This window comes from Cnephaeus nilssonii (assembly GCF_951640355.1).
Source record: "Cnephaeus nilssonii genome assembly, chromosome: 23".
Classification (NCBI taxonomy): domain Eukaryota; kingdom Metazoa; phylum Chordata; class Mammalia; order Chiroptera; family Vespertilionidae; genus Cnephaeus; species Cnephaeus nilssonii.
The window spans coordinates 14,636,998-14,657,840 of NC_137094.1; the positions used below are offsets into that span (position 1 = coordinate 14,636,998).

Sequence of the window (20,843 nt, forward strand, 5' to 3'; positions counted from 1 at the left end):
TTTAAATGTCAATCATATAAAGTGTAACCAGGAAAACAATGTTGAATAATTATTCTCCATTTTCATTACTTCAAAATTAAACTATTTAAATGTCTTCCAATGTTTGGATGCACATAAACTTGCTGTTATAAAAGGATTAAATAATGGAATAATTCATAGCCTCTTCATACTCAAACATTTTAAAATAATGCTAGATTACTATCATTGTTAACTTATTTGACTAATCTAAAGGATTAAAAAACATAAAATCATGTCATGTGTGTTTAACAGACACATGAATTACCTTTCCTGTTTTTTTTCTTTAATCTTTTATGGGAATTTATTTAATGCAACCACTACTTTAATATCACCAATAAAATTTAAACAGGTATATCTCAAACAAGAGTTATATAGAGTGGACATACTTTGATAGTCTATACAATGTAACATTACATTAGAAAATGGAATCTCCTTTAGCTCACACTCCATATATTTAAATTTTGGGACAGGACTCCAGACTTAATTGGGCTGATTTTAGCATGGTAAACAGATGTTGAGATAATTACTAAAATGCCATTTAATAAATACCTTAAGTTTCTCTTCTCCGTTTCATTGTGAGGTATTAGTTTCCTCATCTACATTCACAGTCCTGCTTATTAGTGCAGCATCAATAAAACAGTAGGTAAGCGACATTTTTCCATTTATTGATAACATTTTCTCTAGATTATGCCAAAGTTTTCAGAATGAACCCAAACCAACATCTCCTGGGCCCTCAGTTTTATTGAAAAAGCATCATATATTCTGAAGTGTGTATGCAAAGAAATGCATGTTTTGAATAAAACAAACACCCATGAATCCGTCAAGCAGGTAAAAAGTTACAACATTTTGAGTAATTCAGAAAGTCCCTGTGTTCCTCCACCCAACAACAGTCTTTGCTTTTCTTTACACGTTTGTCATAAATTTATGTAAATCCACAGTATTACTTAAATTTGCTGGGTTTTGCCCATTATACAATTATAGAGTCTGAAATTTCTTTTTGGTGGTGCAATATTACATTTTCAGATTGATCCATGTTGATTTGAATACTTGTATTTCATTCATTTTTACTGCTATAGAGTAACCAATCCACTGGATAACCATAAACTATAGTTCAATGTACTTAGTCTGATATTGTTTCAATTTTTTCTTATCAATAATATGGCAACAAATATTATGTTTCCTTGTGCAAAAAATGCATTAGGATATGCACCAGAGTGAAAACTCTATATTATAGTGTATGCACATCTTCAAGTTTACTAAATTATTACCATTTTCCAGCATACTTTTCTATCAGAATTGGGCAAAAATTCCTATTGCTCCACATTCTCACCAATAAATAGTACTGTTAATCTGTGAAATAATTCACTGTGCCTTTAATTTTTATTTCCCCAATTAATAATGGGGCTGATAATGTTTTCCTATTATAATGGTCCATTTGTACTTCCTCTTCTGTGAAATGTCTATTCATCTGTACCCATCATTTCTTCGGTCTGGTTATTTGTCATTCTCATATTGGTCGATAGAATACTCTGTATATTCTGGATATTTCTAGGCCTTCAATTTTATGTTTGGGGGGATTTATATTTTTGCTTGTTTTTTTTTGTGTGTGTTTTTTAGTTTGTTTTTGTTAATCCTCACCAGAAGATATTGATTTTTACAGAGTGGAAGGGAGAGAGGGGGAGAGAGAGAGGGAAACATCGATATGAGAAAGACATATCAATTGGCTCCTGCACAAACTGGGGCCGGGATCAAACCTGCAAACCAGGTACATGTCCTTGACCAGGAATCAAACCAGCGAACCTTTGCTTCACAGGCTGATGCTCTAACCACTGAGCTCACAGACCAGGGCTCAATTTTATGCTTTAGTATGCAACAAACCAAATAATAAAATTGGGTTTTCCTTTTTGCTTTGTTGACCAATCAGATTTTCATAAAGTGTATGGCTCTTTAATGGGTATATCTCTACATAAGAATAATATGTATCTAAATAAATACCAAGAGAAAACCTTCCTCACTTTTATTTTGAACACTTGACCCAATTCCCTCACACCTAGAAGTGAAAGGTGGCATGAGGAAGCAGCCGAGCTTGGGGTGCTCAAACACATCTATTCATAGCAGCCTTGAAACCAAAAGTGCAAGTGACAGAGCATATAGGCATCTGTGTGTCCTGAGCTCACACAGACTAACCAGAGTGGGGTCATTCCCTTTCCTAACGGCAGCTACATCCGTGCAGCTTCATGTATTTTCAGTGGACTTCACATACTTCATACAATGCTCAAACAATTCTAAAGGCGGAGGACACTTCAGAACTAAGAAAGTCAGGAGACGAAGGAACTTGCCCAAAACAGGGCAAGCTTGGCGGCAAGTCCAGGCCCCTGCCCTTGGTCAGGGATGCTTCTCAACATCACGCTGCCTTCCAAGGTAAGGAACAGAGGCTGCCAAGGCTGGGCAACGGCATCCTTTTAAAGTCTGACTCCTCCATGTAGTCAGCTTGTACCTAATGCTTATAAAGGATTATGTTGTACTCAGAAAGAATTCTAGTGTGAACGAGGGCCGTGACAGGTGCTAAAATAGAATTAGACAGCAGTCATCGGCCCCTCCACCACCACCCCCGGGGGGAGAGACAGACACACACACACACACACACACACACACACACACACACACACTATTCATTCCCTACTAAGTCAAGACTTCCCTGCCCAGCTGGTGTGGTTCAGTGGTTGAGCACCGACCTATGAATCAGGAGGTCAGGGTTTAATTCCTGGTCAGGGCTCATGCCCAGGCTGTGGGCTCGATCCCCAGTGTGGGGTGTGCAGGAGGCAGCCAATCAGTGATTCTCTCTCATCATTGATTTTTCTATCTCCTCTCCTCTCCTCTTCCTCCCTCTCTGAAATCAGTGTGTGTGTGTGTGTGTGTGTGTGTGTGTGTGTGTGTGTGTGTGTAAAATAAAATAAAATAAATAAAATAAATAAAATAAAATAAAATAAATATAATATAATATAATATAAAATAAAATAAATTTTTAAACATTTCCCCTAAACCCAAATCTCTTACCCGTCACAGAAAATTCACACAAAACGTGGCTATGGTGGTGGGACTCATTGGATTATCTGAGAACCAGGAATACGGCACTTAGATTTGGCCCTGGGGGTCTATGTTCTCCAGCACTGTGGTGACGCTGCAAAGCAGAGCACTCACTCCCTTCTCACTTTGCGTGCACGGAACACTCCTCACAGTCCAACCTCCACTCTTACTTCAGGCCCCACCTCGGGGCCACCTCCGCTCAGAAACTGCCCTGCTGCCCACCTCAGAGTGGCGCTGCCCGCCTCTGAGGGACTCTCCCCCTGCACTGAAGGGCCCACCACTGGACTTCATGAAGTAAACATCGCATTGGCCTCTGGATGTTTATGTTCCTTTTCTCTCCAGTGCGAGCCTGAGTTGACATTTTTCAAGAAAGAGGATATTTTAGTGGGAAAATGCCTGTTAAGCATTTTATAAGTAATGCTGTCTGGTCAATAATTTAATTTAAACAAAATAAATAGTAGTGTAAAGTTCTTTATTAAGTACTGTAAATCAATATTTCAATGCCAAGAGAGTTGTGCTGGGAGAGAAAAACCTTAGCATTTTATTTTGCATCAACTTTGTCAACAATTATTTATAGTTTTTAATTATTTTTCAGTAAAGCATGTGAATCTTTTAAATTATGCATGAGTGTACTAACAAAAATGTATCCTTTACATAAAGTAGTAAATTAATTATTACTGAAAAATGCAGTGTACCAAGTCTGCTATCCATCTATATAGGATTAAGCATTACTAGAGTCACAAGTATAAATACTTCTTCTGGTAACATTAATTTCTTGAAACAGAAAGACTGTGCAGTCTTTAGAAAGTACAGAATTTTTAAAAGGCCAAATGAATTAGTTAACTGTCAAACTAGATACATCAATATTAATTAAGTCATTGGTCCAAAGAAGGAAAATTCGGTTAAAATCAACCAACATTTATTGATCATCTACTTCCTTCAAAAATGTATCATGTACCTGACATACAAGATGAACAAGATGCTGCCTCTGTCTGCAGGTGTTTCCATGATTATTTCATCATAATTTCAGAAAGTCAACGTGCCCTGGCTGGTGCGGCTCAGTTGGTTGGGCATCACCCATGCGTGGAGAGATCGCTGGTTCGATTCCTGGTCAGGGCACATGAGCACATGCCGAGGTTGCAGGTCCTATCCCTGCCCCAGGTCGGGACCAGGTTGGGGTGTGGGGGTGGGGGGCAACCAATCCATGTGTCCCCTCCTTCCCTCCCACTCGCTCTAAAATCAATGGAAAAAATATCTTCACTCCTTGGGTGAGGGGGGAAATAATTGTTTTTTAAAGCAAACGAAAAGGGACATGGGATTCTGCAACAAGAAACGCAGTGTAGGAATTGTGCTTAACAGAAAGACAGAGAGGGAAAGAGAAAGGGAGGGAGGGAGGGAGGGAGGGAGGGAGGGAGGGAGGGAGGGAGGGAGGGAGGGAGGGAGGGAGGGAGGGAGGGAGCAAAAGCTAGAGAAAGGCAGTTACTTTTGCAGGGAGAAGGGGGATGCATAGAAATGCAGGAGGCTTCACGAAGGAGGCTCACTGGACAGCTGCCGAAAGCATCAATAGGCTTCCTTCAGATGAAGATTGTGCAAGAATGTTCCAGAAAGAGAGAAAACAGAGCAGATTCAAAGGCATTAGTCTTGCAGTAAAGTCAATGGGCTGGACTGTCCATATCCCCAGGGAAGTGTACTCATGGGTAAATGTATAAATTAGTAAGCAAGGACAACGATTTCACTTCTTGACCAAACTCCAGCCAGCTGCCTCTGAGCCCTCTTCTCCACTTCTTACAAACTGAACACAAATGATTTTGTCCATCCTCACCCCCTCGCATTAAAACACTTGAACAGTGCTCGCTTCAGCAGCACATACACTAAAATTGGAACGACACAGAGAAGATTAGCATGGCCCCTGCGCAAGGATGACATGAAAAGAAGCGTTTCATATTTTAAAAAGACTTGAACAAACACTAACAGAGTTTCTAGCAGCCCAAGGTCACATCCCTAGGATGACCCCAGACCCAGACCCCTGCAAGTGCCGGTCTGAGAAAGTTCGAGGCTGCCAAGAGAATTGAGCGTTTGTTTAGCCAACACCTGATGACAGGCCTCTGATTACCCTTTCTGAAACCATTTTCTAAAGAGGCCTTACAATTGTGAACCCTTTTCTGTCCCTTTGAGATGCACCTGTACTTGTGACAACTCGGGTGTCTTTCTCAAGAACCTGAAATCCATCCTCTGAAATGTCCTCCGGAGGGTGGGTCCTCTGTCCCCCAGTCTCCTAGGAGGAGAAAGCCTGCCTCGGTAACTGCCAGTTGGCCAACACAGCTGGCCTAGTCACCTTTACAGGGACCAACCCTCGGAAATTCTTCACCTCCCTGACTCTACGGGGTCCCCCGGTCACCTTCTCCCTCTGCCCTCACTCTCCCTTTAGAACCTCCAGTCACCTGTGTACAAATCAGATAGAGATCCGGTCCATCGGGACTCTCTGCCCTGTTGCAAGAGTAGATTATGGGTTAAAATCTGTCCTGACCACTTTAGCCAGTGTCCAGTTTTGTTTGTCTTTGCTAGTAATAAAACACGAAACAATGCCATCCACTGTTCTAAAGCTTTCAGTAGCTCTTCTCTCTTTCAAATGTACCTGCTGGTTCCCAGACATGTGAAAGCGGGCCCTGCCCCCAACAGGACACCTGGGAATTCCCAGTCATGGACAAACGCTTCTCCAGGTCCTTTGCCCTCATCCTCTTTAGGAAATGCTTCCTTCCACATCACACTGTTTTTCTATATTATTCTACTCATTTATTCTCACTCATTCACACACAAAACACATTCATTAACTCATTAATGACCATGTGTCGAGGAGTCCCACTCAAATGCCCCGCCTCCACTTCCATCAAACTTCACTAACAGCTCCTGCCATCTAACCACAGGCAGACCTACTGTGTTTGCTCTACCTTCTCCTTTAAGAATATAACCTTTTCCATGTGTTATTCCGGGAACACACAACCTACCATCTGGCCCACTGCCTGTTTCTGTACAGCCCATGAGCTAGAAGTGGCTGTTACATCATTTAATGGCAGAAAAAAATCACAAGAATAATAAATAAAATTTTATGACACATAAAATCATAAGTTCTAATTTCAGCGTCCATAAATACAGTTTTGGGGAACACAGACATGCTCACGGGTCTGCACAGTGCCTGGCTGTTTTCATGTCAATGTCAACTCAGAGTTGAGTAGTTGTAACAAAAAGCCTCTGACCCAGGAAGTCCAAAGCATTGACTATTTGGCTCTTTACAGGAAAGGTGTGCCCACGTGTGTGGACCATGCTGTGCTGCATCCGGGTTCCTCAGCTCAGGAAGCAGGACTGTTCATTGCTCACAGGCACCACTTAGCTCAGTCCGGGCATCGTAGCTTCTCCTTCCCCTACGCTGGTCTGCTCTCTATCATCACAGTAAAGAGTCCAGAATCAAAGTGACAATCCCCACCTGCCCTTCCGCCAACGCCCTTATCTCTGCATATGCCTTCAGTACTTATTTGTGAGGACTACATTTCCCAGAATGCAGCGGGATGTCACCAGCCTCCTGCCTGCTGGGAGCCTGAGTGGGGAAGCACAAGGGTTCTGCTGTTCACTTTGCTTTCACAACCAACAGCCCCTGGGCCAGAGGAAGAGAGGGGACATGGATTTACGCGTTTACCAATCTTTCCACAATGTTTGAGGCAAACCTGGCAAGTTCCTGGTCTTTCTCCCACTGGTTCTATCTTATAACCAGTGGGCGTGTCTCCCAGACTTGAGTCTGAGATTTCAGTGTTTTAAATTTTTATTTTATGTCGAGACATAATGGGAAATCACAAGCTCATCTTTCATGACAATGAGAATTCTTGTAAACCTTTAAAATATTCCAAGAATGGGTCTGTAGCTCACATGACAATGTACGGAAGCTGAATCATTCCACTATTCCATAAAATGCTTCCTACTTTGGGGTCTTCAATTTGTCATCACCCTGTCTGGACTGAGTAGCAGCTGATGCATGTTTCACAGAATTATTTCCATACAACACATAAATTATAATTTAACAAACAGTTCCATCCTGGCCAATATAATAATCTGTCCAAGGGTGTTAGGCATTTTCTTATGTCTTGTGTTTAATCACTTATTCCTCACAGACTGGACATTCATTCTTCATTAGGATGTTTCCTTTCAGCCACACGTGCCACCCACTTCGTTCTCCTCTTAAAGTATCGGCAAAGAAATAACTATATTAACTAAAGCACAAGGACTTTAAGAAACAAAAATGGCTACTCATAATGTATGTGTTTTTCTCCATCACACTGGTCTTTTTCTTCCCCATTGCCCCCAAAAAATTCTTAGAAAGTCAAAGTGAACAGAACAAAAACCTTAATATTTAGTTTTCATATAATTATGCTTTATTACATCAATTTTTAGGGGAAACATATTGAGAAACAAGTATCTGTTGTTTAAAATGTTTCGTAAAACAGAGATTAAAAATGGCGGCGGAGGATGCTGCACCGACACATTACCAGGACCAAACTGGAATTACAACTAAAAATACAGAAAACTTCCTGCATAATCAGCAGAAGACTCGCTGGAGAGAACCCTGATAACCGAGGACCGAAAGTGGAGGCTGCACAGAGACTGGTCAAAGCCCCAAAAGGAGGGGCAAGTTGGGGTCCACTTCCTGGGGCTCCTGCTCCAATGACTACAGACTGTTGGCCTACGCCAGTGGCCGGCAAACTCATCAGTCCACAGAGCCAAATATCAATAGTACAATGATTGAAATTTCTTTGGAGAGCCACATTTTTTAAACTTAAACTTCTTCTAACGCCACTTCTTCAACATAGACTCGCCCAGGCCGTGGTGTTTTGTGGAAGAGCCACACTCAAGGGGCCCAAGAGCCGCGTGTGGCTCGCGAGCCGCAGTTTGCCGACCACTGGCCTACGCCAACAGGACCGTGCTCTCCCAGTTCTGGGGGCCAGAATCTGAAATCAGGGTGTCCAGGGCTGTGCGCCCTCGGAGGGCTCCAGGGGAGGGTCCTTCCCGTCTCTTCAGCTTCTGGGGGCTCCCTCGGCACCCCTTCCAGTTCAGCCTCCATCTCCACTGGGCCCGTCCTCGTCTGACCACACAGCGTTCTGGGACCTCCGGGCTCACATGCCCACCCCTGCGTGTTCACCTGGCCCCACCCCCTTGTCCATGTGACTCTCCCGTGTTCACGTGGCCCCATCCCCTTGTTCACGTGACTCTCCCGTGCTCACGTGGCCCCACCCCCTTCTTTACAATTTATAATGGCGGCATCTCAGAGGGTGGGAGGTCATCAACCACAGACCTTGGATGCACATATGTACGGCCCGTGGGGTCAGACAGCGGGCAGTGAGGGCCTGGTGGGGGGCAAGGAGGGGGGGAAGCAGAGCCGGGGGCGGACTAGAGGAGGGTCAATGGGGATAAAGGAGGCCATCTCGAATACTTTCAACAATAAATATTTAAAAAAGTAAAAATGTCCTGTCAAGTCATTTTTTAGTGAAAGGGGAGAGCGAGAGGGGGAGAGCGTGATGACCGGGGTGCGCGCGGGCTGGAGGCGCACAAGCTCACGGGGCCTCTCTGGGAGCCCCCACCCCACCCCTGCCCCCACACTGTCTCCCCGTCGTCCTACACCCGTTCCCACGGCGACTGACCACGGAGCCACCCGGACCACCGCACCATCCGCGTCCTGGGGCGGGCGCTGCCAGCACTGGGCTGGCTCCGAACGTTCTAGACGCTCCCGGGGTCGGAACCCCCCCCCGCCCCCCGCCGCGAGGGCCACGCGGGAGGGAGAAGGAGACGCGGGGGGCGGGGGCTCGGCCTTGTCCGGGTGACACGCCTTCTCGTGGGTCGCCCGGCGCCTCAGGAACCTGGAGCCTAAGGGGTCTCAACGCCCGGCGGCCTCCGCTTTCCAATCTGTCAAAAGGCCCCGCGCCCCCTCCTCCTCCCCACAGGCCCGCGTCCCCTTCCTCCTCCCCACAGGCCCGCGCCCCCTCCTCCTCCCCACAGGCCCGCGTCCCCTTCCTCCTCCCCGCAGGCCCGCGCCCCCTCCTCCTCCCCTCAGGCCCGCGCTCCCGTTCGAAGGGTCCGGGTGCGAGGAGAGGGGGATCTCCCCGCCGGCGCCACGCGCGTCCGAGGGTGAGGGAGGCCGACGGGAAGGGGATGGGGACGCCGCCTCACCTGCGAGGTAGAAGGCGGCGAGCACGGCGTCTCCTCGAAGTCCACCTCCCGGAACAGCGGGTGCCAAGCTGGGCGCTCCCTCCAGGCGCTGGGCCGCCCGGACAGGCTTCCCCCGGCCCTGCCGACGGGACAGCGGGCGCTGAGGGGACTCCCGCCTCCGCGGCGAGTGGCAGGTGCAGCTCTTTGAGACCCTCCTTGGTCCCGCCCCCGCGGTGAGTGGCAGGTGCAGCTCTTTGAGACCCTCCTTGGTCCCGCCTCCGCGGTGAGTGGCAGGTGCAGCTCTTTGGGACCCTGCTTGGTCCCGCCTCCGCGGTGAGTGGCAGGTGCAGCTCTTTGAGACCCTCCTTGGTCCCGCCCCCGCGGTGAGTGGCAGGTGCAGCTCTTTGAGACCCTCCTTGGTCCCGCCTCCTCGGTGAGTGGCAGGTGCAGCTCCTTGGGACCCTCCTTGGTCCCGCCTCCTCGGTGAGTGGCAGGTGCAGCTCCTTGGGACCCTCCTTGGTCCCGCCTCCGCGGTGAGTGGCAGGTGCAGCTCCTTGGGACCCTCCTTGGTCCCGCCTCCGCGGTGAGTGGCAGGTGCAGCTCCTTGGGACCCTCCTTGGTCCCGCCTCCTCGGTGAGTGGCAGGTGCAGCTCCTTGGGACCCTCCTTGGTCCCGCCTCCTCGGTGAGTGGCAGGTACAGCTCCTTGGGACCCTCCTTGGTCCCGCCTCCGCGGTGAGTGGCAGGTGCAGCTCTTTGAGACCCTCCTTGGTCCCACCTTCACATTGAGTGGCAGGCGACTGTGCCTCCAGAGGCAGGAGGTGACCAGCGCTTTTTCGGCAAGAAGCAAGACTATTTTTGTTTGTTTGTTTGTTTACAATTTTTAAAAATATATATTTTTATTGATTTCAGGGAGGAAGGGAGAGGGAGAGCGAGATAGAAACATCAATCAGGGATCGGCTGCCTCCTGCACGCCCCCCACTGGGGATTGAGCCCGCAACCTGGACATGTGCCCTGACCAGGATTCGTTCATAGGTCGTTCATAGGTCGACGCTCAACCACTGAGCCACGCCAGGGGAAGCAAGTCTATTTTAAAAGTGATTCTTCTATCATCCCGCATTTATCTTATACTGACACTTTTATGATTCAGAAATTCTCCCTTGAATAAGAAGAGCAGTTCATCTGGAATATCACAACTCATATGCATCATTAATATCCTAATGCATTCTTTATGGTGGTGAATAATACCCTGGAATGAGAAGTCACTGAAGATAAAATATTGCTCTATCATGTTCCATTACGGGAGGAAATACTTTTAATTAAAGCAATGCCATCGAAACTGGGGGAAACGGGAAGAACTTGGGATGTTTTTCTATCGCGAGGCTCACCTTCCTGTTTGGAAAGCCTGGTAAAATCAAGTCTTGTTTTATGCACACGGTTGACGGGAACCAGCCTTAGAAATGCACAATCATTGAAGTGTTGTGAACAAATCTTAGAGACCCTCTTACTTGCTCTGTCCTATGCCCACGAATAGTAAGACCAGAAAGCTATTTTGGTAGCATTCAGGTCATTAAACAAGAATCCTTTTGTTTTCAATGAATTTTTTTTGAGGGAACACTTTATGACTATTGACAAATGATTTGCCTATCACTGGTCCCCTCTCTAACTGAATGTAAACTTAAGTTTGTGTGTGCACGCCAAGTTTCACTCCATATATCTGTATGTTTCAATATAACTTCTAATTTGTCTACATATGAAGGCTACTGATACACTGATAACCAGCTATGTTGTGGATTTCTCTCAGAAATCCATCTTTTGCCCTAACATCATGTATTCATTTATACTATGTCCAAGAAATTCTTCAGTTTTGTTTGATATTTCTCATTTGACCCAAAATTTACTCAATAGTGTGCTTTTTAATTTTCAGGTAGAAGGAACTTTTGTGTCTTTTTAGCCTTTTTTTTAATCATTAATTTCTAGGTTTATTCCATTATAGTCAGGTTTGTATTACTGCTACTCTTTGGAATTTACTGAGATTTTCTCTTTGGCTTAAAATGTGGTCAAATATGGTCCACATTATTTAATGTTGTATAAGAAGCCTTGAAAATGTATACCTTCTTTCAGATGTAAACAGAGGTCAACCTCATTGACCTTTTACATTAAGTAGTTTTCACTTATTTTTTCCAGTTAATAAGTATCAGAAACAAAAATATAAAGCCGTCCATATAAAGGGTAGACAGCAAATACCTGTAAGGACGAATTATGAATAACTAGTTGAAACCATCCGATTTAATGTTTACATTTCCTGCAGGAAAATCTACGCTGGAATCATGAGCCATGCTCTTTGGGGCCAAGATCAGGCGGAATAAATAACCTAGGAGCGTGCGCCAGTCTTCTGAAGAAGTCCTTGATTAAAAAATTCTCTAGCTTCTGATATTTCTGGGATCCTGTCCAGGAGCCCACACATAATTTACAGTGGCTGACTGCTCACGGCCAACAATCATTGTTCTCCCCACCTTTGTACCCAATGCAGGGGAGGCCAGAATGAGGGAGAAAAGGGCCATCTCTGATATTCTACCAGTGGAAGCCAAGTCCAGATCTATCTCCATGAAACACATCTGTATCCAGGCTTACGTGTTTTATGTCATGTTGAACATCAAAACCATCTCAGGGGCCGAGGCCGGTTTGGCTCAGTGGATAGAGCGTCGGCCTGCGGACTCAAGGGTCCCAGGTTCGATTCCGGTCAAGGGCATGTACCTTGGTTGCGGGCACATCCCCAGTGGGGGGTGTGCAAGAGGCAGCTGATCGGTGTTTCTCTCTCATCGATGTTTCTAACTCTCTATACCTCTCTCTTCCTCTCTGTAAAAAATCAATAAAATATATTTTAAAAAAAAAAAAAAAAAAAACCATCTCAGGGGCTACCCAGTTCCAGCCAGTACGAAACATCAGAAACCATAGGGAAAGAGCGCGTTCCTTCCTGCCTAGGGGCGCGAGAATCGCCTGCTTCTTCCTCTTTCCAGAACGTTCCAGGAGTTAGTACTGCTCACTGCTAGTGTCATCCCCATCTGCTCAAGAGTCTCCCCACCCTCTGTGGCAGGGAGCGCCCCCCCCTCCCCCACCTCATCACGCATGCCCTAGCTCCCTGCTTTCCCTGTGGCCCTTAATTCTGACATCACATCACACATTTGCTGACTCGTCCGCTGGAAAATAAACATCACGGGAAGGACTTTCCCACTGTCGTGCACAATCGTATCTGAGCTATCCGTAAGGGGTAGGGGCTCAGTTAAGAACCTGCCCGATGGGTAGCAACACTGGTCATGCCCAATTCATGCCCAAACCGCAGAAAACAGTAGCGTGCCCATAAATGACCTCCATGCCCATAAATGACCTCCATGCCCATAAATGACCTCCATGGCCATAAATGACTTCCATGGCCATAAATGACCTCCATGCCCATAAATGACTTCCATGGCCATAAATGACCTCCATGCCCATAAATGACCTCCATGCCCACAAATGACCTCCATGCCCACAAATGACCTCCACGCCCATAAATGACCTCCATGGCCATAAGTGACCTCCATGCCCATAAATGACCTCCATGCCCATAAATGACCTCCATGCCCATAAATGACCTCCATGCCCATAAATGACCTCCATGCCCATAAATGACCTCCACGCCCATAAATGACCTCCATGCCCACAAATGACCTCCACGCCCATAAATGACCTCCATGGCCATAAGTGACCTCCATGCCCATAAATGACCTCCATGACCACAAATGACCTCCATGACCACAAATGACCTCCATGACCACAAATGACCTCCATGACCACAAGTGACCTCCATGCCCATAAATGACCTCCATGGCCATAAATGACTTCCATGGCCATAAATGACCTCCATGGTCATAAATGACCTCCATGCCCATAAATGACCTTCATGGCCACAAATGACCTCCATGCCCATAAATGACCTCCATGCCCATAAATGACCTCCATGACCACAAATGACCTCCATGACCATAAGTGACCTCCATGGCCATAAATGACCTCCATGGCCATAAATGACCTCCATGCCCATAAATGACCTCCATGGCCATAAATGACCTCCATGCCCATAAATGACCTCCATGCCCACAAATGACCTCCACGCCCATAAATGACCTCCATGGCCATAAATGACCTCCATGACCACAAATGACCTCCATGCCCATAAATGACCTCCATGGCCATAAATGACCTCCATGCCCATAAATGACCTCCATGCCCACAAATGACCTCCACGCCCATAAATGACCTCCATGGCCATAAGTGACCTCCATGCCCATAAATGACCTCCATGGCCATAAATGACCTCCATGACCACAAATGACCTCCATGACCATAAGTGACCTCCATGCCCATAAATGACCTCCATGCCCATAAATGACCTCCATGGCCATAAGTGACCTCCATGCCCATAAATGACCTCCATGACCACAAATGACCTCCATGACCACAAATGACCTCCATGACCACAAGTGACCTCCATGCCCATAAATGACCTCCATGGCCATAAATGACTTCCATGGCCATAAATGACCTCCATGACCACAAATGACCTCCATGACCACAAGTGACCTCCATGGCCATAAGTGACCTCCACGCCCATAAATGACCTCCATGCCCACAAATGACCTCCATGCCCATAAGTGACCTCCATGCCCAGCAAACCCGGACTCCCGGTGGCCTCCCAGCGTGACCTCACCTTGGCATTGGAGGTGGACTCCAGGAAACAAAGCCTGTTGCCAAACCCTTCGGCCGCCAGGCACAGTTTCTGCTGCTCCTTGTGGGCGGCCGCCGTGCACTGCAGCACCACCTCGTCGTCCTGTGGGACAGAGGGACAGAGGGACAGTCAGAGGTGGGACAGTCTGAACCGGACCTGCGAGCATACACTTCAGTGCATTGCAAACACCAGGGTAAAATAACTGCCAGAAAACACACTGAATCCATTCATGGGGTGGCGGGGGGGAGGGAGGGAATGAGGGCCTGACTGGCGGGGCTCAGTGCTTGAGCAGCGACCTGTGAACCAGGAGGTCATGGTTTGATTCCCAGGTTGTGGGCTTGATCCCCAGTGTGGGGCGTGCAGGAGGCAGCCAATCCATGATTCTCTCTGGTCATTGATGTTTCTCTCTCTCCCTCCCTCTCCTTTCCTCTCTGAAATCAATAAAAATATATTTTTTTTTAAAAAGACACCCTTTAATGGCTTCTCTTTGCGCTAAGGAAAAAGACCCCAAAAATACTTTAGCCTGCAAGGCCCAACCATGAGTGGTCTGGTGCCAGCCCAACATTCCCCCCCAATCAGCCTCCCCTCGGTCCCCTGCTCCCGCCGGACCAGTGCACCTGCCATTAGACCGGCTCCCCGTCTAGTTAACACATACCCATCTTTCACATCCCCACGCTAGCATCCTTTCCAGAGCCTGCCCGACCTTCCGGGCTAGCTCAGTGCCTCTATTTCGTGCTCCGCAGCCCACTCAATACACGATTCCGCACACACCACTTTATAATCGCTCACAAACCCGGCTGCGAGCTGACAAATGGAGCTGCTTCTTAGAACTCGCCAGGGAAGACCCTATCTCATTCCCAATTAAAGCTGGTGTTGTAGGATCCCACCGAGAGATTCCATGGGGACAGGCAGCCAGGAAACAGGGAATCCTGGGAGAAAGTTACTGATCTGGTCTATTACATTGATGATGCCTTCCCACAATCTAAGCAAATCCCACAAATTGTACGCCTCAAAAGTCAAGAAGTGCCCTGAGCGACTGTGGCCATTGAAAAGTCCTTCGCGTCACACAGGTACGTAACCTGGGCTCTCATTATGCCAGTCTTTCAAAATGTCCGTCCAGGTTTAGCATTTCCATAACTGGTTGACCCTCAGTTATGTCCTGATTATGTTCCCCCAGTTCCAACCCCAAAGTCCACCACGTGCCCATACATAACCTCCTCTGGTGACAGCCCAGCAGGTCAGACTAAACTCTGGAAACCAGATGTCCAATGAGCACAGATGCTTTAGTTGACGCCTGAGGCAGTCACATCGCCATCCAACTTAGACCACTGCACGTAGAAAATGCTCCACAAATATACGTGGAGTTGACTCTCCTTTGCTCAACGCTCCTGTATTCTGCCCAGCCGGCGTGACTCAGTGGTTGAATGTCAACCTAGGAACCAGGAGGTCACGGTTCTATTCCCAGTCAGGACACATGCCCAGGTTGCGGGCTTGATCCCCAGTGTGGGAGGCAGCCGGTCCATGATTCTCTCTCACCATTGATGTTTCTCTCTTCCTCTCTGAAACCAATAAAAATGTATTGTAAAAATGCCCCTGTGTTCTCCCTGTGCCCTTACAACCCTTTAGAAGAGGCATCTACTATTGGGGGGAGGGAGGGCAGCGTTCCAGGTGACTCTGCGCCGAGTAACTAAGACGTGATTTCTGGTGCCAAGCCGGCTACAGTAGGACACGTGGAGAACAGCCATCAGACAACATCGACAGCTTCTTTCAAACACTCATTCGTCATTGAACAAATGTTTACGGAGGACATGACCCGTGCGCGGAAATCTTAAATCTCCTCAGCACCCGAGATCCATGGCTGAGTAAGTCCAAGGTCATGAACTCATGACTCGGCTCACATTCTGGCAGAAGAGAGACAATAAACAAACACACACTAAACCAGTAAAGTGTGTTTGATGTGAAACTTCCAGGAAAACACTGGGGCCGTCGGAGGAGGCTCAGAGTACCGTACGGAGGCTGAAATTCTGAGCAATCAGCCCGAGACCCGAAGCAGAGGAAGGGTGAGCCACGTGCCCCCCCCCCCCCGCCCGCCCCGTCTGCAGGAGGAGAGACAGGGCACCCCCTGCACCGGAACCCAGGAGGCCGCCCTTGCAGCAGGAGCAGAGGAGCGCGGGAAGGATGTGGCCAGCAGGTCAGAGGTCTTGTGGGGACGGGGCGGGGGGGGGGGGGGGCGGGCAGATCATGAGGGGCCTTGCGCCCAGTGCAAGACCTTGCCTTTCACTGAGGGAACGAGAAGCAGGGAGCCACTGGGGCCTGTACTAACGCAGCCCACAAGCAGGATGGATGGACCTGGAGAGTATTATGCTAAGTGAAATAAGCCAGTCGAAGAAAGACAAATATCACATGATCTCACTTACGTCCTGACTAGAGGCCCAGTGAACAAAATTCATGCATGGAGGTGAGGGGGGGTCCCCTCAGCCCAGCCTGCACCCTCTCCAATCTGGGACCCCTCGGGGGATGTCCGACTGCCGCTTTAGGGCTGATCCTGGGGATTGGACCTAAACCGGCAGTTGGACATCCCTCTCACAATCCGGGACCACTGGCTCCTAACTGCTCACCTGCCTGCCTGCCTGATCGCCCCTAACTGCCCCCCCCATGCTGGCCTGGTATCCCCAACTGTCCTCCCTGCCGACCTGGTCGCCCCCAACTGCACCCCCCCCCACGCCGGCCTGGTCACCCCTAACAGCCCACTTATTTGTGGCATCTAATGAGCAGAATAAATGGACCAACAAAATAAGACCCGAAGCAGGGAGGCGTGGACAGACTGAATGCCTCTAATACATTCCAATTGGGTTCCTGAGAGAGAAGAAATAAACCACAGAACTTATATACTTACTAGAGACCCAGTGCACAAAATTCGTGCACTCAGGGGGAGGGGGAGGTCCCTCAGCCCAGCCTGCGCCCTCTCGCAGTGCAGTCCAGCAGCCCTTGGGAGATGTCTGACTGATGGCTGGTAGGAGCGGGCCTAAGCCAGCAGTCGGACATCCTTAGTGCTGCTGTGGAGGCGGGAGAGGCTCCCGCTACTGGCTGTGACCCCGGCTTCTGGCGCACTGACCACCAGGGGGCAGCTCCTGTTGAGCGTCTGTCTCCTGGTGGTCAGTGCGCATCATAGCAACCGGTCATTCTGCTGTTCGGTCGATTTGCATATTAGCCTTTTATTGTATAGGATAGGCATAGCCCATGGACACGGGCAATAGGGTGGTGAAGACCTGGGAGGGGGGGCTGGGAGGATGGAGGTAAATGGGGGGAAAAGGGGAGATATCTGTAATGCTATCAACAATAAAAAGTTTATTTAAAAAATGAAAATAAATTAAAGAATATGGCTGGTTAAAAGCAAACAAACAGGAGACCTCCTGGTTGACTGCTTTGCTCAGGGGACACGATGCGGACTCCGACGGGGTGGTGGCCGTGGACATGAAGAGAAGCGATTAGATTCTGGGTCTATTTTGCGTTCCCTGGGGGTCTCCTGTGCTCCAGGAACTGTGGTAAGAGGTCAGACGTTTATCTGATGGATTCCATCATCACAGCTAACTTTATGAGCATATGGCCTCATAAAACATTATCTATATGATGTTTTCTTGTAGTGAGTATATAGTCATCAGAGCAAAGGAGTTGAGACAATTTATATACTAAAAAAAAAGAAAGAAAGAAAGAAAGAAAGAAAGAAAAAGAAGCCCTTGCCCTAGCTGGTTTGACTCAGTGGATAGAGTCGGCCTGCGGACCAAAGGGTCCTGGGTTCGATTCCGGGCAAGGGCACGTACCTTGGATGCAGGCTCCTCCCCAGCCCAGGCCCTGGTCGAGACTCGTGCAGGAGGCAACCAGTCGATGTGTTTCTCTCACATCAATGTTTCTCTCTGTCTTTCCCTCTCTCTTCTCTCCCTAAAAATCAATGGAAAAATATCCTCGGGTGAGGATTAACAACAAAACAAAAAGCCTCTAATTTTACTCTTTTCTTTAAATATATCTATTTTTTATTTCAGAGAGAGGAAGGCAGAGGGAGAGAGATATAGAAGCATCAACGATGAGAGAGAATCATTGATCGGCTGCCTCCTGTACGCCCCCTACTGGGGGATCAAGCCCACAACCAGAGCATGTGCCCTGACTGGGAATCGAACCCTCCTGGTTCATAGGTCAAGGCTCAACCACTGAGCCACACTGGTCCGGCTTACTCTTGCATGAAGTCTCTATTTATTCATTTAAAAAAACACAGGCCGTGCTCAATTTGCACATTAATACAGGGCCATAAAAATGACGATGTTTGACATTTGGCATGCTCTTAAACACAGGTACATACATGTGATTGACATTTGGCATGCTCTTAAACACAGGTACACATTATGTCATCTACACCCGTGAGGGACGGTGAGAGGTACCGTATCTGATGTCATAGGGGCAAAAGGCGATACATTTTTAATTATGCATCTGATGCCTGGTAAGCACGTGGTCTGGCTGGTTTGGAGCGTATCCCATAACCCTCGTCATCTCAGGAGCGGTTTCCTTTAAGAGAGTGCTGTGGGCAGTGACCGCGGGCACTGAGGAGACTCACGCATTCTTCGCTGTTAACAGATGGAAGCTTTTACTTGTACATCCCTGATGTTAAGTGTGAAACCAACTGGGATTTGCACCCTTAAATAGAGTTAATGCCTAGATTTTGTTTTTTAAAAAACCACATACACACAGAGAGAGAAGTACAAGCTATCAACTGTGAATGCAGTCTAGTGCCAACTGCATAAAAATATAATGTGTATGGAAATTAAAATATCTCTGAAAATGTACATTGCGACCTGACCGGTTTGGCTCAGTGCATAGAGCATCGGCCTGCGGACTGAAGGGTCCCAGGTTCGATTCCGGTCAAGGGCATGTACCTTGGTTGTGGGCACATCCCCAGTAGGGGGTGTGCAGGAGACAGCTGATGGATGTTTCTCTCTCATCGATGTTTCTGGCTCTCTCTCCCTCTCCCTTCCTCTCTGTAAAAAAATCAATAAAATATATATATGTTTTTTAAATGTACATTGCTTAATTCTCTTTTAAAAATTACTAAAATTTCCCTGGCCGGGCAGCTTGGTTGTTTAGAGCATCGTCACCATATACCAAGGTTGCGGGTTGGGTCCCTTATTAGGGCACATACAAGAATCAAACAATAAATAAGTGGCTCAGTGGTTCAGCGTCAACCTATGAACCAGGAGGTCCGAGTTTGATTCCTGGTCAGGGCACATGCCTGGGTTTTCAGGCTCTATCCCCAGTAGGGGGCGTGCAGGAGGTAGCTGATCACTGATTCTCTCTCATCGTTGATGTTTCTATATCTCTCTCCCTCTCCCTTCCTCTCTGAAATCAATAAATACGTGGAACAACAAATCGATGTTTCTCTTTCTCGCTCTTTTGAGAGAGAGAGAGAGAGAGAGAGATATAGAAACATGAGAGAGAGACTGAACAGTTGTTTAGCCAGCTGAGCTTTTCAAATGAGAGAGAGAGAGAGAGAGAGAGAGAGAGAGAGAGAGAGAGACTGAACAGTTGTTTAGCCAGCTGAGCTTTTAAACATAGTGGGAGAACCACAGGCAGTTACTATCCGCTGAATCACTCTATTTCCTAAGATATTTCAACATGTTCCCCTGATCTGGCCCGTCAGGACATTGTTCTAATACATTGCAAGGCTGTCCATTTGCTAGATTTTACTTACAAATGCCTATACGAACCCTGCGATCTTTTTGAGTCGGTAGCCATGAAAAAGAAAACCCACTAGCACTGGGGATTCTCTCTCGTCCCGCCTGCCTCCAGCCCCAGCCCCAGCACCAGGCGACATCCAAGCAGGACACGCCCAGCCTGGCACCCGCAAAGCTCTCACTTTAATTGCTTCCCAAAAGGTCCCCGGCAGAAAATGAAATTATGCAAAACTCACCTAAAACCAAATGAAAACACTGTGTGCTCTCGAATTACGTAAAGCAGCCAGTAATTAAGTATCTGCAAAGCGACGGTGGGGGGTGGCTACGTGCCCAGTTATGAAAGCCTGGCTCCATCCATCACCCCCCCCCTCCTTCCCAGGACTCACCCTGTGGCTCTCTCCCATCTGAAGAAAAGAAAAGAACCAAGCTTTTCTTTCTTTTTTAGATATCTTTTTATTGATTTGAGAGAGGAAGGAAAGAGAGAGAGAGAAACATCAATGATGAGAGAGAATCATTGATCGGCTGCCTCCTGCTCGCCCCACACTAAGGATCGAGCCCACAACCCGGGCATGTGCTCTGACCGGGAATCAAACCATGACCTCCTGGTTCATAGGTCGACAGTCAACCATTGAGCCAGGCTGGCCGGGCCCCAAGAACTTTCTTTCAACCTTGCTTCCCGGAACCTCAAGCTTCCACCGCCTCCTCCCTCTTGCTCCTCCTCACGGGTGGGGTGAAGTCTCCCTGGCCCTCGGATCCTCCTCTGCTTCCTGCCGCCCTCCCACCTCCTGTGTGCCCTGCAGGCTGGCATGGGCCTCCCCCTCCTCTGGGGACCGTGCCAACGTCTCTCAGGCGCCTTCCTCTCAGCCTGCAGAGCGCCCCTCCCGCCCTGTATCCCAGCCCACCATCTACACTGCCAGCCCGGCTGGTGTGGCTCAGGGGCTGAACGCCAATCTATGAACCAGGAGGTCACGGTTCGATTCCCAGTCGATCTCCAGTAGGGGGCGTGCAGGAGGCAGCCGATCCATGATTCTCTCTCATCATTGATGTTTCTCTCTCTCCTCTC

General features: G+C 47.9%; 1 protein-coding gene across 1 annotated transcript in view; it reads right to left on the reverse strand.

The window, feature by feature from the left end:
• RYR2 (ryanodine receptor 2) overlaps positions 1-20,843 on the reverse strand; it is a gene marked incomplete at its 5' end in the record, with an annotated part of 198,852 nt that overhangs the window by 174,683 nt on the left and 3,326 nt on the right. The window contains one exon of the mRNA XM_079763764.1: positions 14,043-14,162. Within this exon, the coding sequence (XP_079619890.1) occupies positions 14,043-14,162 (120 nt within the window). The remainder of the gene's footprint in view (positions 1-14,042; positions 14,163-20,843) is intronic.